General features: G+C 40.9%; 1 protein-coding gene across 2 annotated transcripts; it reads left to right on the top strand.

Moving 5' to 3' along the window:
• The first annotated feature begins 344 nt into the window (after nt 1–344).
• Nucleotides 345–11,851, top strand: MPC1 (mitochondrial pyruvate carrier 1). Of its 2 annotated transcripts, XM_069010149.1 has the most exons (5): nt 345–519; nt 5,690–5,693; nt 8,211–8,307; nt 9,937–10,069; nt 10,839–11,851. In XM_069010149.1, the coding sequence occupies exons 1-5, from the start codon at nt 449–451 to the stop codon at nt 10,855–10,857; spliced, it is 324 nt and encodes a 107-aa protein (XP_068866250.1). In that variant the 5' UTR covers nt 345–448; the 3' UTR covers nt 10,858–11,851. The 2 variants fall into 2 exon arrangements, with proteins under 2 accessions (XP_068866250.1, XP_068866249.1); XM_069010148.1 differs by lacking the exon at nt 5,690–5,693 and having other exon boundaries at nt 346–519.
• The last annotated feature ends 5,351 nt before the right edge of the window (nt 11,852–17,202 follow it).

Here is a 17,202-nt window from a genome sequence, read left to right as displayed (position 1 = left end):
GGGGCGGGGCCGCACCCCGCGAGGGGCGGCGCGCCCAATGGGAAGCCACCTGCTGCCGGCCCGCAGCCAATCGCGGCTCGGGGAGCCGCCGCGCGACGCTGCCCCGCGGGCTGCGGAGGAATGCCGGCGGCTCGGCCCACGGCGACCCCTCCCCGCCGCGCTTTGCGACGCTTTCCCCCCCTCCCCCCGCCGCGTTGCTTTACGGCCCCCTGCTTTTCCCCCTGCCCGCGACCGTCTCCCGGGCCGGGCGCGCGCGGGGGGCGGGGCCGCCGCGGCCAATGGGCGGCGAGAGCGCCGCGGTGACGGGGCGGGGGCGGGGGCGCGCTGCCGTAAAGCGGCCGGCGGGCGGCGCGCGGGGCAGTTGTCACCGGCGGCGGTAGCGGCAGCATCGCGGCGTGAGGCGGCCGGGCCAGGCGGGCGCTCCCTTCCCCACTGCCGCCGAGACGCCATGGCGGCGGCGCTGGGCCGCAAGGCCGCGGATTATGTGCGCAGCAAGGAGTTCAGGGACTACCTGATGAGGTGAGCGCGGCACGGGGGGCGTCGTCGCCGCGCCCACCGCCCTGCCCGGGCGGGCGGCAGGAACCGGTGTCCCGTCCCCGAATCCCGCAGCCCCGGGGCGCCCGGGACGGGTCGGGCGGCTGGCACCGGTTGACCCCTGGCGAGCTCGCCCTCGCCGGCGGCTGGGTGGGGGGAGAAGGAAACGAGGAGCTGGCCCGGAGGTGTCGTGGTCTTGTTGCTCCCCTTGTCTCGCGTGTCGTCACCTCGGCCCGAGGAGCGGTCGGGGCTGTCACTGTTCCGGCCCGGGCAAGCCGGCTTTGACCTTGAAGTGACGAGGCGCGCTTTGAAGCTGCCGCGGCAGCTGCGCCCCTCCGTGACCTTCCCCTCCCGGCTGTGACAGCCGCGAGTGCCGCCCCGCCGCGACAGGGCTCGCTGCGACACAGAGGTGGCAGCGGCCACAGGAGCCCGGGACCAGGACGGTCTGACTGCTGCCTGCCACAGGGGCAGAAAGAGCTTTGCCCTGCTATGGGCAGAAGCGAGCTTGATCACGGATGCAGTCTGAAGATGGGTTATTTGAATCTCTGAGTACGCGTAAGTAGGTACCTCTTTTCAGAGGCTTGTTAGAGTCCCGCTGTCGTGGAATGTGGCTTAAGTCACCTTCTAGATAGCTCAGTGCTTGTATCAAGCTTTGTCCTGCGTGCTGTGGTAAGGGATATGGCACTCTGGACTGAAACGATAAGATTGCATTAAAGAACAGTTTTGGCATACTTAAATCTGGTTGAACCACTGTGCAGGAGTAGTGTCAAGTAGGCAGGCTGAAGCTTCTCTGGCTGGTAGGCTGTTTGACAAAACTAACTAAATAAAAATGGTCTCTTCTAATAAAGGTGGTTGAGCAACCTTTCACTATAGCTGTTGCTTGCTGTTCTACCTACATCCATTGTAACTGGTGTTTGCTGTTGAGCAAGTATGTAGGAGGACGTCTGTTTATCTGGGAAACGTAATCTTCGTTAAAGTAGCAGGAGATGGTGCAAGCCTGTGTGGATGAGGGATTATAAAATAAAGGCTCAATAAAGCCTTAAACTTCAGGAGGATAGACTTAGATTAGATACTAGGAAGAAATGCTTTACTGTGAGGATGGTGAGGCACTGGAAAGTTTGCCCCCAATGAGGCTATGGATCCCCATCCCTGGAAGTGTTCAGATCCAGGCTGGATGAGGCTTTGAGCAACCTGGTTAAGTGGAAGGTGTCCCTGCCCATAGCAGAAGGATTGGAACTTGATGATCCTTAAGGTTTTTTCCAACTCAAACCATTCTATGATTCTAAGCAGAGGGTTCGTTTGACATTCACAAAATCAAGATCCACAGAAACAGTGGGACAAAAATACAAGAAGGAAGAGAACAACCTTGAAGCAAAACAAAAAGTCCAGATTAGGCTTCTGTGATTCCTTTTGAAAGTCTTGAGGATGTCATGTAAGCTCGATAGATGCATATTAGTGTTAACATTTAGTTAATTGTAACAGGATTCATGTCAAGCATGTAAATGGCCATTAAAACAGTAATCTGCTTCATAATTAGAAAAACAAACATCCAGGTGAAATAACAGCTGCTTCCTAATGCTGCCATGGTTACTGGAAGTATCTTTCCTCACCCAAGACTGAGGAGGTTTTTTAAAAGAAACTTTCAGATGTATTTCATTCAGTCTTCAAACAAGCTGTATATATGACTGTATTGCAATAAAAAGAGCATTCCACAGGTTTCTACCATTGTGGATGGAATGTGTTTTGCCTTGCTATATACAAACGTACCTGCTTCATTTGTACTTCTGTTACTGGGTGTGTCATGAAGGGCTAAAGTCAATTGCTCTATCTGCTCTGGCCTTTCAGCATTGTTTCTTGCTTACTAGGAGGTAAGTGTCTAAGTTGTTGGCTTTATGTTGCATTTAAAATTTAAATAGCTGTCAATAAAAGGCTTGTCTGTCTTCTCCGTAGAAGAAATGGAGAGTTATCTCTTTGCATTTCTTCCTGAAGGTGATTTCTTTCCCAGACTATAGGACTCTATCCTGAAAAAAAGTCCATTCTTTCTCTCTTTGCTCATAGAGCAAAAGTGTCCTTAAGGCTCTGAGACTATGGTGTCTGTTCTAAAAACCAGCATCTAATCACTGCAGGGAATCAAGGCTTTACAAACGTGAAACTTGTTTGTCAGAATTAATGAATTAAGATACTGTTAGGGATACCAGTGTTAGGCTTTAGATTACTTGACCCTCAATAGAATAAATGAAGTTGCCCAAAGTGGTGGATTAAGTGCTGTATTATTATGGCTTGGGGCAATCAAAACTTGCAGACATCTGTTGGAATAAGTAGCTTCAATTTCAGCTTCATAACCTGCAAACATGAAAGCAAGCCTAATGAACCCACGTTGCTTTGCTCAGGTGGACATATCTGGCTTTAGAATTGCTTTATGGTGTCATAGGTTAGCTTTTGGATCTTGCACAAACAAACAGGAGAAACTGCTTTTAAAACTATCATTAAAAATTATTTTTTCTGCTAGTTTCGTATTGGCTTTTCTCTAGTGGTGATTAATAGGGATCTGAATGACTGTAAATCATACAAAAATTTACCCTAACTATGTCTTAATGCTTCAAAATGAGCTGTAGGTTTACTTTTCTTGCTTCTTGTAAAATGCAGCAGTCATGTTAATTCAAAACTAGCTGATTAGCATATTAAAGCCTGGTAGCTCTATGTATTGTGAACCTGAAGCTGCATTTTTTCTCAAGATTCTAAAAATGGCAGCTGTCACTGAAGTCATATTATCTAAGCCACTAATAGGCAGCTGCATCCTCTTACTTCCTATTGTATTGATTTAAAACATCTTCTGAAAAACATCCAGTAAATCAACTTTCTTCCTCTTTTAAGAGAGAAGACATCATTCTAGACAAGCTGTCATTTTCTTGTGGTAGAAGCCTAAATTGCTTTTGTCATATAATGAATTCCAAGGACTCCAAAAATCTCCTGGCAATAGAAAAATAAGCTTGGAGATTGCAGTCTGTTGGGGCACTTTCTGAAATGTCTCTTCCTGATTGGTAATGCAAATGTAGTGACTCTGTTAATATAGAGGGCTTTAAAATAGTCATAGTTCATTCCCTGGAAAGCCTGAGCACTTAAATTGATATGAGCTGCCTAGGAACTTTCTTTAATTCAAACAAACTTAAGAGGAGTTCTCTTCAGTAATAGAACTAGAATTAGGTGATCTTCAGTTCTCTTTAGTAAATCTTTAAACGTGAAGACATAACTTTAAAGTAAAAAGTCCTCTGTGATCTGTGCTAGAAACTGAAGGACACAGTGCCTGCTTGTCTTGTGTGCCCTGAGAACTGAACAATCTGCCCTTTTGCAGAAGGGTAGTGCCCTTTCCACTTAAGGGGTGGCAGTATGGGGAAAACAAATAGTGACAGTTCACCTATATTTGCAGAATGGTCTCTAGCCTATTAATATTCTTATTGCCAGAATGAGGAAAATACGTGCAGAAATTTTAGAAAATGAAATCTTTCCCACTATAGCCTTTTTGGAATGAACTTAGTACTAATAGAAGGTATTGAACAGCCCTGGGTTCCTCTTGTGACATCTAGACATTTAAACAGAAAGCTAACACTTGAAGACTGAGTGAGTAAATCCAACAGTTGTTGTCCACAGTTCTGAGAACACTAGTACAATGTTTCCTTTGTCAAGGGACTGAATGTAGTTCTTGAAGTCCTTGGAAACTACTAATTTGGAAAGGAGTCATTTCAGAAATAGATGCATGTGCATGGTGAAGTATCCTCACTACTGGATATGGTGCATTTGTTGCAACTCTCTTGGCTGCAGCGCTTGAGTGCTGGATGCCTGTTTCCTGGAAGAGTCTATATGCCCTTGATTTACCCTTTTCTAGAAGTATAATAACTATTCCACTCCCATGTGATTGTAAGGACAACCTTACAAGACTTTAGCCAGAACTGCCTACTCTGTTATAGTAGTATCAGTTTGATTCTATTTTAGGCTTTCTCCCCTGGAAACAACTTGCACTTCAAAAATTAAGGCTGACTTCTATTGGTGCGAAAATGTGGTGCCAGGAGACACATCTGAACTTGTTTAGTTAGGGCTTTATGAAAAAGTTTAAGTGTACACTTGTCTTGTGAACTTCAGTTGACTATTGCTGCCGATCAGTTAAAAAGAAAACAAAAACCAAGTGGTTAGACTAGTCAAGGGCATGCTAACAAAGCACCTTCAACCAACTGTGACTTTTAGCAAAGACTCACTGAAATGCAGATCCTGTGTGATTTCCTAGGGTAGACCTGACTGTTTCCTTACCATAGCTATTTATAAAATGGTGATCTAAGAACATGGCAATCAGTGTGAGGGACGTGATAGTTATAAAGTGTTCTGCAGCTCGGAGCACTGCTAGGCTTTCTATTAGCCTACCTATTTCTCATAAGAAATGCCTTCTTTTAAGTCATAATTCAGAAGTAAGTCTTATCAGTATCTTTGTTAGAAAGAGGGTGTTTAAAAGTTCTGAAACAAAAGCTTAGTAACAACATCACATGTATGCTGTAGTCCAGCTTTTATGCATAGATTATTATTACATAAACTGGTACCTAGATGATCACTTAAATGAACCCCATACTTGACTGAAGTGTAATTGCATATATCACTGAGAATGTGTTACAGCTCGTGTTTGGTACAGCCACAGTTGGCCCAAACTTAGTGACAGGAAGATATCTGGTAGTCTTTGGTTTGACCTACTTACAGAGGTACACAGAGAATTCCAAGTGACTTCAAAGCTTTCACTGAAGAATTTTAGCTGTTTAGCTTTGTCATGACAAAGCTAGATGTCTTTTGGCATCTTTTAAACTAGTTGAGGTGGGTTCTTGGGTGCTGTGAAGGGTTGAATGTCTTCCACTGACCCTAATGGGGTTTTCTGTAGCTGGGAAAAGGAGAGCAGCAAACACTTTTTACAGTGACAGCTCTTGTGGGAAATGGGATTTTTTTTTTAACACTAATACACTGATCAAAGTTGATGTCGTGACAGCTTCCTGACTTCTGCCTATCTTCTATTTATGGTACACTTCTGTCTGTGTAATTATGAAAGAAGCTAACGTGGGTTTTTGTCTTCTTTCTTTCATGTGCTTTTTGAATGGAAAACAATGATGGTGCACTTGAACAGTACGGTAAGAAAAGGGAGGGGATTTCTGATTTCACGTTCTTCCTGGCTTCAGTAACTTGCTGTCTTTTTCCCTTAGTACTGTTATGACTTTGTTTGCACCTGAAAAGCATACTGCAAACCTCCCGGAGTGATACACGAGGAATATTTAATTGCAAGTCTGAGGTTAAGGTGACCAAATGTTAGCTCCTTCAGAATATCTTAAATTAAAGGGGCTTCATTTTTTCCATACTTTTTGCTAAGGAGATCAGAGCAGTTTGAAACCATTCTTCTACATAACAGCAATACTGGTACATAACCAAACTACCTGGCTTATTTTTAATGGCCTTTAAGCCAGACAATAAATGTACAAAATAATTCACACTACACTCTTCTGTCCTGGAGCCTTTCAGTTTGCCTCTGAAACTGGAAGTGGGTGTTTTATGCCTGTTGTACTGTGAATCATGATGTTATGAAAGATTTGTTCTTTTCCCAAGACAAAAGCCAAACTGTATAGGTGTAGTTAAATTCTTGTGTGTGGAGACTTCAAAGGGCTACCTGCCTGGTGGCACTTACAGTCTGATAGCCATCTCAAGTGAGAAGGTTTTATTTAAAACTCCTTGGCAGCAAAGAAAAGTTACTGCTGCAGTACTTTTGTGAACTGAGGATTCTTCAGCTTACACAGCCTGAATTTGAGTGATCCATAATCTGTAGTGTATTATTTCCTTATGTTCTAATGGCAGTTGATTAAGTAAAAATGTCAAGTTGATTTAATTTACCTTTCAAAACAGAAGTTGTCACTCAGATTCTTAAAAGCTGTAAATATTTCAGAGATTCAAAAAAAACAAGCTTATTTTTCATAAACTACAGTTGTTCAAATGAGACCCCTGAAATTACTCAAACCATCCCCAAATACAGGTAGTGTCTCTCCACTTAAAGTTTGCTTGGTGTGGTGATGCTTACACAAGGTGTCTTGCATTCTCATTGTGCAAATAGTCATGGTTGTGACTAGTTGTTTCTGGTCTCTTATTGTCCTTTAAAACTATTTAAATGGCTCCATTAAAACCTCTAAATCAACATCTTGTGTCCTGCTGAATTCAATTCTGTGAATGTTCTTGTTCTGTTGCTACATATCTTGTGTTTAAGTGGTATTGTAGATACACAGAGGTACAGTATGAATACCATGTAGTCGTGCAACTCTTCCCTGTTATGCCATGTTACCTCTGATGTGCTTGAGAGGCTTTAATCATTAAAGATGTCAATTTTCCTACCAGTAGGAATACAGCAAAGAAATGCTTTTATTCTGTTCTTCAGAATACTGTTGTTGTAAATCTGAATTTGGAGAAATACTGCATTTTGCATATTGTACTAAAGCTGAACTATCAAAACAGTGTGTGTAACTAAAACTCACTTCTTTCTATTTTTTTTTAGTTAAGTTTCGTGTATTGCAACCACAGGAATGAAGTGTGGCTTTTAGTCTGTCTGTAGTGTTACAAGCAAGACTGGCAAGAGTATCTTAGAATTAAAATTGCAAGAAATTTAAATACCCCCTGAGAATTCCAAATCGTTAAACACATTACAGTTACAGAAAGTGTCAGGAGAATGGATATAGTTGGTATCTGCAAAGCTTTTTCTTGCAAGGTGCATCTCTTTTGTCATACCTGGCCAAGTTACTTTTGAGAATGAGTTTCTATTTAGAAGAAGCTGATGCAGATACTGTGTGCATGTTCTGTGCAAAGGATTCTGGTGAAGCCTTGTTGCTCACAATAGTAATGAAAATTGAACTTGTGATACAGTTTTTCTCAGTTCAGAGTCTTTTATATAATACCCATCAAAATAAACTCTTGTCAGTTTTTCTGACTTGATTCTTTCCATTTCTTGTCTCTGTTTTTTCTGTTTGTGTACACACCTGTTGCTAACTGCTCTCCTCTGACCTTCATTGAATCACTGAGTTTTAAGTAATCACTAAGTTGTTGCAGCAATTGCAGATGAAGCTCAGGGTAACAGTTTGCTTTGCTTGCTGGCCCTGCTCTTTCAAAGAGAGGGTGTAAGGACTCACAAGAAGATGCTTGCTGAGCATTCCTTCATCCTCCACATAACACAAAAACAATTTCAATTCTTCACTTCATCAAGTCCTTACGTTTTCATTATATTTTTGAGGAGTCTTATTTGAAAGAGAGAAATGCTAATTCTATGCACAGAAGTGAACTGTAAATATGAAGTTATTATATGACAATGCAAATCAGATGCTTAATGACTGCTGAGCTGTAATTACACAAAATTCTATTTCAATGGCTTTGCAGTAGTTCCTCTCCAGTCTGAAAGAAGATCCAGAGTAGGTTCCTGTACCTTTCCTTCTGAAGAGTAGATCCCACTAAAAGAAAGGTTTAGTTTTTCTCTCTTACATTAAAAATAGTCTCTGTCTTTTCTTGGAATTTCACCCTAACCCTGTCCTCTAGTTTTGTGTGGCTAAGAAAAAACTGTAAGAATACTGCAGGAGATCTTTGTTTCTGTTTAACTTCATTTTTGTTTTCCCTCTTCACAGCACTTTTGGGGACCAGTTGCCAACTGGGGTCTTCCTGTTGCTGCTTTTAATGACATGAAGAAATCACCAGAAATTATTAGTGGCCGAATGACATTTGGTAAGACCTGAGACACACTTCTTGTTAGTAAACTGACTCCAGAACACAGTTTTTGTCTTTTAAGCAGTGATATGTTATTAGTTGTCTGCAAACCTGTGATCAAAGCAGATGTAGATATCAAATATCTTGTTACATAACTTCAGAGGCTCGAGGTACTGAAAAACTGCAGGGCTCTTTATTTGGAAAGCTTTCCACTAATTTGGGAGGGGAGAGTGAGGCAGTTCTTGAACCTTAGCAGTTTTCGAGACCAGACTGTCTCCTGAAGTATAACTCTTGTTATCTTACACTATTGCAGACACTTGTTCAAAATGTATCTCTTTACCCAGTTTTATTCTTTCTGTAAAGAACAATGATACTTTGTGGTTAGTGTGAGATGTAAATATTTATCAACACTGACTACTTGAAGAAATGGTAATGCTTGGTCAGCAGGATGCAAGAAGCAGCAAAGACTTAACTCCTTGCAAAGTAGTTGTCTATGAGAGACTATTGTGACTCTTAATGAGAAATTATTTTTAAATGCATAAGCAATATTTTTCCACCTTTCTTTGGAACATGTGTAGTTTTTGCCTAGATGTCTGCCTCTATATTCAAATTCTTTTCTAGGATTAGAAATCTAGTAGCTTTAATTTATTAGCTGAACTTTGGCATTATTCTCTTCCTTAATTCACTTAATAACTTAATTCTGAGTAATTCTTCTTCCTACAAGCACAATACCTTTGGCTTAAGGAATTTTATAGCCTCATCATCACTAGGCTCTGCTTAGAGTAATTCAGTCCCTGAATCAGCTTCCTTGAGACAGAAGACTAGTTTAGATAGTCTCCAGTACAGCAAAGCTGTTTGGCAAATAGTGTTTTGGTGGCAGCTATCCAGCTCAGCAGTGTTGAGATGCTTTTTAAAATTTTTGCAGGTATATATAGTTTGGTGTGTGTACAGAACCCAGGAGATGAAAAAAGAATATTTGTAGTTTAAAAAATGCTGTTTTCCTTGAACAATTAATTTACCAATTTTTTTTCTTTAAGCCTGTCAGAAGTTTACAAAACTAGTGAATTCTTGGGTTGTAGTTTCCTGTATTTAAATTTAATTATGGTAGGAGAGTAGATCAAAATAGTTTCTCATCTTTCTGGAAAGCAGGTAACAAAGGTTCATGTTTCTGAATGTTCATGGTTTCCTGGGCATCGAAAACTCCTGATCTTTAAGTCCATTTTAAAATGTTCCCAGAAAGAACTGTATTAAGTAGTTAGTGTCTTTAAAAATACTTCATCTTGGAAATTGTCAGAATAATTGTATAGGACAGACCATTTATCCTTGGGATAAACTCTTTATTTCCTGGCTGACATACACTATCCTGTGATGCAACAGAAGTCTTTTTAGTTTATTATCTAAAGTATGAGCAAAATGAATTCTTATGAAAGGCTGCAGCCATGTAGATTTTCTTGTGTAGCAGAAATGAGCACTGTTTTGTGTTTCCTTGCATTAGATCCTCACACTGACATGTTTGTAGGGCTGTTGGAAAACTCATAAGCAGCAACAAATGCTCTACCTGTCATTACATTGTACTAGTAGGAAAATTATGATTCAACAAAATGCAGATATTTACAATCTCTTAACAAGAGCTATCATCTTTTGCAGCACTATGTTGTTACTCCTTGACTTTCATGAGATTTGCCTACAAAGTGCAGCCAAGGAACTGGCTTCTTTTTGCATGCCACTTCACTAATGAAGTTGCACAACTTATTCAAGGAGGACGACTGATCAAATACAGGCAAGTTACATTTTAAAATGGGGAAGTCATAAACTGATGGCTCTTGGAATACTCTGCTAGTGATTTTTAACTGTGGTGCAAAGCTCTGCATGGTTTCTGAACTTGTTTTAACTTCATTACCATTTGCAAACCTGTTAACAAGCTTGTTTTCAGTAGCAGAACTTTTTACCTTGCACTTCCTTTGAACCTTCTGAGGTCTGCACACAGAAAAGGCAGGAAGTCCTTATGGTCAGCAGTGAATGTAGACAGGGCCTTCAGCAGCTGCTGGCTATTTCTGGGGTGGTTTTGTGTGTTCTGTTGGCTAGTCTGCATGTGTCTATCCTGGCAACTAATTGCTGAGATGGAAACATCCATAAAACTGTGAAGGAGTTGTATGTGGGAAAGAGAAGTCACACAAAACCTATCAGAGCTGACTGTTCTATACATGAGGTAGGGCCAAGTGAGTGTGCCTGGGGAACAGACTGCAATCAGTCTCACACCTTCATTGTGTAGCAAGTAGTGCAGACGCTGCCCCAAGCAATCCTGATGAATCAGGATTATGGCTTTTCTCTTTTCTGCTCCAAGAAATTTGTGTGGAGCAATAGGAGGATTAAACCTACTGAACTATAAATTAAAAAATGAGACTCTACAAAACTGCAACTGGACTTGTCACTGCATAAATCACTGACCAATGTCCTTCATTCATAAAGTTCTAATGTAAGTTCAGAGTTTTTTAATAGCAATTGTAGTTCAGTATTCACTCTTACAAAAGCTGTTTTTCTCTTGGCAGGCTGGAGAAGCACAACTAAATATATAACTTGAAATAAGCCAGGGAATGTATTCATCCTGAATTACAACCAAGAAGACATGCCATCTACAGTTGCTGTGACAATTACACTGGGGATGAAACAGAAACACCTATTAGGAATATGACCATACCAAGAATTCTTCTAATAATTTTTCTATCTTGCCTTTTAAAAAGTACTATTCAGCAATGTAAACCATTACATTTGAAGTCTTGCTGCCTTACTGATGTTTAATAACCACCCCTTTAATAAAAAGTCAGCCACCCAAATAACAAGCAATATTTGAAAACCAACTTTTTTATCTAACAGTCTACAAAAGGGGCCCATGATGGTTTGACAAAACTAATTTTAAAATCAACACGAACAGAGGTCAGTAAACAGAACTGTAGGCGTTATCATTGTTTATGTATTAACATGTTCTTAAAAGCCATTTAACTTGAGTGCATTCATTCCTGTTCTATCGCTTTTTTTCTAACTTAAGCAGTGGCTTGTAATTTACAAGAACAAATGTGTAGATAGGCAGCCTGGAAGTGAGCAGCCATCCCTCTTCCCTCACTGCATGTCTTGTCTCAGTAGAGAGACTTCATTAACATCCATTTTTATGTTGCACACTATTTAAAGAAGGCTTGGAAAAACAAAAGCATAGCACTGAATGAAGGAAGGCAACAAAGTTCAATACTCTTCTTTAAGAAGTTCTAAGTGGATTTTATTTTTTTCATACTGTTTGAGTTATTCTAGATGTATGTAATTCTTACACAGGCAAAAACTAAACTTGTTTGGAGTCTAAGATCTGAAAGACATAAAGTGCCTTTCAGTAGTTTTTGACTTCATTGTGAGACTGGTTTTCCTGCATGATCTGCCTGAAAGTTACATTGCTGTAAAGATAAAATTGGCAAAGAATGTGAGAATGTATGTTACAGATTTTTTTTTTCAGTGCAGCATTTTTGAACAATAAACATGTTCCACATGGCAATAAAACTCCTGAACACTTGGAAAAGTTTTGTTTTTCATACTGTGATAACAGACCCAAAAGTGAAATTTTATTATGGAGTGTCACTTTATTACTGTAACAGCATGAAGCAAAAACAGGCTGAAAAAATAAATGGTATGTACTGAATTTAGGTAAGTGTCCTCTGGATTGTAATACCTAAAACTTCTTCCCCCTAGCAAGAAAGAGAGTGTGGGGGTACTTAGACTGAGTAGTCCTGCTGTAATAGGCAGGGTTCAATTCAGAGCTCTCATTATGCAACTCAGTCAATATTACATATTGTCTTCTAGCAATTAGAGCAAGTCTTAATTGACCATCTTCTAATTCTACTGTGATGGCAACATTTTTTGATGGGCATACAAGAAAGACGCTAATAGGGCACGTCTGCTGGATGGGTAAAGCTGGTACTGACTGCTGCTTCTTGCTTTAGAAAAGTTACTGTATAAAGCTGCCCCTTCAATACTGCTCTCTTGCCACAAAAGTAGTCACTCCCCCTCTCTCCCTCTCTCCTGGAATAGAAGCACTGTTAGACTTCTATACAAATGAGTAGTGAGGCACAAGCAGATAAGGGCAGCTGATTATCTCAGCACCTTAGAGTTTGTAATATTACTTCTGGAGAGAAAAAAAACTACAACTGAGTTTGAGCTTCATAGGTGTGAAATGTGTTACACTGCTTTTGGGTGAAGCTTGCATTACAGGCTGTACTCTACTCTCACCTGTTTTGATCACTGTTCATTAGCTCCTGATTGTCTTTGCTTCCCTACCCAGAGAATACAATTTGCAAGTTTCTTCTCTCATTTTCCTGGTAGCTGCAACATACTTTCTTATGTATTTCTTTCTCCCTTTCTCCTCCTTTCTTCCCCTTATCCATTTACTGTGACAAGGCTCAAATTCTTTAATACTGGACTGGAGCAAGAGTGAATTGCAGCTGGAAAGTGGGCTCTAACTTGCTTTGATTAGATTTTAAACCAGTGATGCTTCCTGCAGCCCATACAGACTTTAAAAAGGGGAAGGGGTGGCAGCAAAGCATTTTTCATGGGACTTTAAGGGACAGGGCCCTGTTTGGGGTGGGAAGTCCAGCCTGGGCTGGATTGCCACAGCCTGTCAGTCTGCCTAGTGACAAAAATAGTTTATATGGGCAGCATGCCACCAAGTGGCTTGTGGCCTGTGTGAGTCAAAGCTTTATTTATCAAGCCATTTACATACCATTTCTTTGTTTAAAGTTGCTAGGAGCAAGGGGGTTATTGGAATATTATAAGGAGTTCTTGCAATAAATAATTGTATGATTAGTCTGCACCCTCTACCTCTGGCACAAAACACTGAAATACACTGGCATATGGCTATTTTGGGATGGGGCTGCTTGGGATAATCCAAAAAGGGGAACAGTAGCTTAAAGAAGAATGGCAATTTTTGTATTTTTGAGTTTGAATACCTTATTGGCACTAATGGCTTCCTTTTTTTTCTTTTCTTATTCCCCTCAGGTAGCACTGGATGAAAGAATGGGGCTGTGTGAGTTTCACTGGTTAATTATAAGTTAGAGCTCAGTATTTGCATTTGATTTATAAGATTATAGGGCTTGTCTGTACTTGCCATTATTCTGAAATACCTACTTGGTTTTAATTTCACAGCTTGGTTTAATAACACCTTTCATCTGTAGGATATGTCCTGTCACTAGAAGCGTGTGCTGCTCTGTTCCCAGCCACTGTTCTGTGTGTACTGCGTCTGTTCCACCACAGTTGAATGGGAACCACATGGCCTTTCCTCTCTTGCTGCAGTGGTTACTGCTGTAGCAACAGCTGCTGTCTGCTTTCAATGTCTTCAGACAGAAAAGAATTTCTCACCTTTCTGAGCAAGTCCTGCTACGCTGCTGGTAAGGAATGCAACACCCTTAGGAATTGAAGGGGGAAGACAGTACCACCTAAGGTCTCGGTCTGTCTGTCCCCTTTTCTCCCCAGTCTGAGCTGGAGATGTCTTGACTGACTTTTTTAAGGGATGACTTAAGACTGTAACTATGGCATCAAAGTAGCTCACAATCTCTTCTGTTACTGCAAGACTGAGTGTCCTTGATCTGGAAGCTTGATGACTTATGATTCAAACGTGGAAATCATTTAGTAGCAGAGTAATTAACGGACAGAAATCATAATTGTGTGGTCAGAAGAGAAGGAATTGCAAGGATTCTTTAATGAGTGTAGTAACACCTACTGATAGTGAATTTTGTTTAATTTCATACAACTGTCTCATGGTTTATAATCATTTCAGCCAATGCTGCTATGTATGGGTGCTGGTTTTTGGGTTTTGGGGGTTTTTTGTTTGGTTTTTTTGGTTCTTCTTTTGGTTTTGCTTTGTTTGGGTTTGGTTTGTTTTTTTTTTCTTCTAAGACTTCTATATAAAATGAATGTTCCCTACTCTAAACCAGCAGAAAAGTCTCTTGGCCACAGTGCTACCAATACAGCCTGCCAGCTCTCAGAGAAAACACACTCCTAGTAAAATGTAGTTCTTCACAGGACTGAGGGTTACCTTTTGTTCTCCATGCAAAGCACAATGGTGTCATCTGAGCAAGGACAGCACAGCAGAGAACTGGGGGAGGGGGGGTAGGAAGTCTCAGTAAGTTTAAAGACAGAAAAGGCAGTAAAAAAAATGAGTTTTCTCCTTGAGTCCAAGACAGGTTTTGACATGGAAATAAAGTGCTTAGAAAATACAGTCCTAGATTAGGACTAACGAATCTTATAACTACTCCAGTGTTTTCCCTGGGTTCTTGCATGAATGCTGATACAAACTGTATTATGGTCCAACTAATATGTAGAGCATCAAATTATCAAATGAATTTATTTCAACTGTGTTTCCAATGTATGTGAATCTGTATTACACTGGTACAGGTGCAGACAGAGGTTATATCTTTACATGCCAGTGATAAGAATGTGAAGGCAGTCAAAAAGAGCAGGAATAAAAAGATGAGATAGGTTTTTTTATTACTTGTCTATTAGAGTGATATGTTCGTATCACTTAGTCCAAAGCCCTTAATGAATACAGTGTGTTTCTTCATGCTCATGTGACAGACATGAAAATTAGCAGTAGAATATAAAGCAGTAATACAGGAAATATTCACAAGCACAGTTACCAGCTCTCTTAGGTTTTCAGCCTGTGTCTCACAGGGTACATTGATCCTGTCTGCATTTGGGGAAGAACAGTGCTCACTGCCTGGTGCAATATGCCTGCAGTTCTGCTTCTACAGAGCTGGAGTATTTCTGCTGCCAACTTACACAAAGGCTAAAAAGTTTATTCTGATTGAGCAAGACATTGCTGCAAGTTTTACTATCTCTATAAAGTGGAAAAGCAATCAGTCTGGTATTTAAAATTAGGCAATTTCTTTATTAAATTAATTGTGGAGAAGTCTGTTTTTCCCCACCCAATCCTTTTCTGCCTTTGCAGATCTAATACCAGTGCATTGCATTTAGTCACTGTGGTAACCACTTAAAAATAACCAATGTGCATGGAATCAATTCGATAGCAGTCAGGAAGCAGAAATACCAGGTTTTTGGATAACCTGCTCTGAGTGTCATCACTGAGGTCCTGCTCCTTCAAGATCATCACCTCTGTTTATCATATTGCCTAAGCCTGACCATGATACTGCTCTCTTTTTTTTCCTGCTTTTCATCCTTTTCCCTTTCTTCCCACCTTCTTTAACAGCAGGTTTCAAGTAACTATGGCAACAAGGCTAGGAATTTTCCGCTTACTCGTTTTGTCTGAAATCTGGGTCATGTCTTTCTCATTAAGTGAAACTTGTATGGGGACAACTGGTCCAAACTCAGCCTTTGGTGCAAGAGAAGGCAACATCAGTTACGGCAGCACTTACATGGTGGCTGTATTTGGTCCACTGTGTTAGAAAAATGTAAAGGTACAAAGTAAGCCACTTAAAATTTTGAAAGTATTTAATAATTTCGAAAGCATTTAGTACACAACTTAGGGGAGAACCATTTCTGTAAATTGCTCTAAGAAATATTGATTTATAGGCTGATGGGAATAATTTCATACCGTGTTTCTTGTCCTAAGGTTTGTATTAACTAAAGGGATGCCTTCTCAGAGTCATGTAAAGGATACCAATAGCATCTTTCAAGAGGAAATGTGGTAGTGTGAAATCTTAAAGGTGTCTCCTGACAGGACAAGATATTAATCCTCTCTAATCTGTCACTGCAGTCTGACTGGATCTGAGATCACAGTTTAAGGACAGGAAGATCTCCAGATTTTAACTTGTTTCAGTGCCAAGGGAGTAGCAAGATTATCTCAAATGTTCCTGTCTTACAGATTCGGATATACCATGTCTCCTTGCACCTAGGATGACTTAAAATCCTAAAACAATTGCTGCATTTGTTCACGGGGAAGCCATGCAAAGCAACAACTAGAAGGTATTTTTGTACACGCTTGATGCTATGGGTCACCTGGAAGCAAAGCACAAAGCCAGCAGTGTGATCAGTAACCCCTCTATTACTTTGTGTTTCTTATACTGTAACGCAATAAACATCAGCATCAGCTCTCAGCTGGATTATTGTTAGTGACAGGAACGGCTTCAAAGATTTGGCAGGGTATCCAGTAGTGTATCAGTTGACCAAGCGTCTGCACTACCTGATCTGAGTGCATGATGCCACACAGAGTTGAGCTCACAAGGTTGTTTGGTACTTCCTTGCATGTGTTCTTTTGGCCACAGTGAGCCAATAAAGACTATTCCCTTTCCCTCCAAAGCTTTGCAGTAGCTCACAGTGTTCCTGTGAATCATAAACACACCTGGCTACTACCAGGTGCCTGCCAAGCAGGCAGGGAAATAGCTCATCTGTAGCTGGTTTTTGTATGCCTCAGCTTTCTACACCAGAGACCTGTGAGTGAGGTTACTTTGTGTTACTAGAGAAGTGATGACTGGATCTGGAAAGGTTTGAGTCACAGCAGAAACAATTACCATGAAGCTGGATGAAGCCACCACGTGGCCTGTGACTTAGGCTGATCTGCAGGAGGGGTCAGACAAATCAGAAAAGATGGGTTTGCTGAACTGAGGCATAAGAAAGGGAATACATTTTTCAGCTTTTGCTTCCTTGTTCCCTGCTTTTGGATCACCTCTACCTGTTACTGTCAGCAATGCAGGCTTGTTGCAAGATGTTTATAGCTGCATTTTCAGGAGCAGAGGATCTTTTCAAAAGCTATGAAATGCATTCATTCCCCACTGTTAAGATCCCTTCCCTTCAGATGGCTTCAGAAGCTGCTGCTTTGTGTGATGTATTTGCTCCATACAGCAGGACTGAGGTGGGGTCTTATCAAGTGGAATAGGCAAGTCCCCAAAGCAGGTCTACGTTTTCTGTTTTCCTCTCTGCTTC

The sequence above is a fragment of the Aphelocoma coerulescens genome, chromosome 3, assembly GCF_041296385.1.
Source record: "Aphelocoma coerulescens isolate FSJ_1873_10779 chromosome 3, UR_Acoe_1.0, whole genome shotgun sequence".
Classification (NCBI taxonomy): Eukaryota; Metazoa; Chordata; class Aves; order Passeriformes; family Corvidae; genus Aphelocoma; species Aphelocoma coerulescens.
The sequence above is the reverse complement of the archived record's forward strand: the minus strand, read 5'-3'. Positions and strand labels throughout refer to the sequence as shown.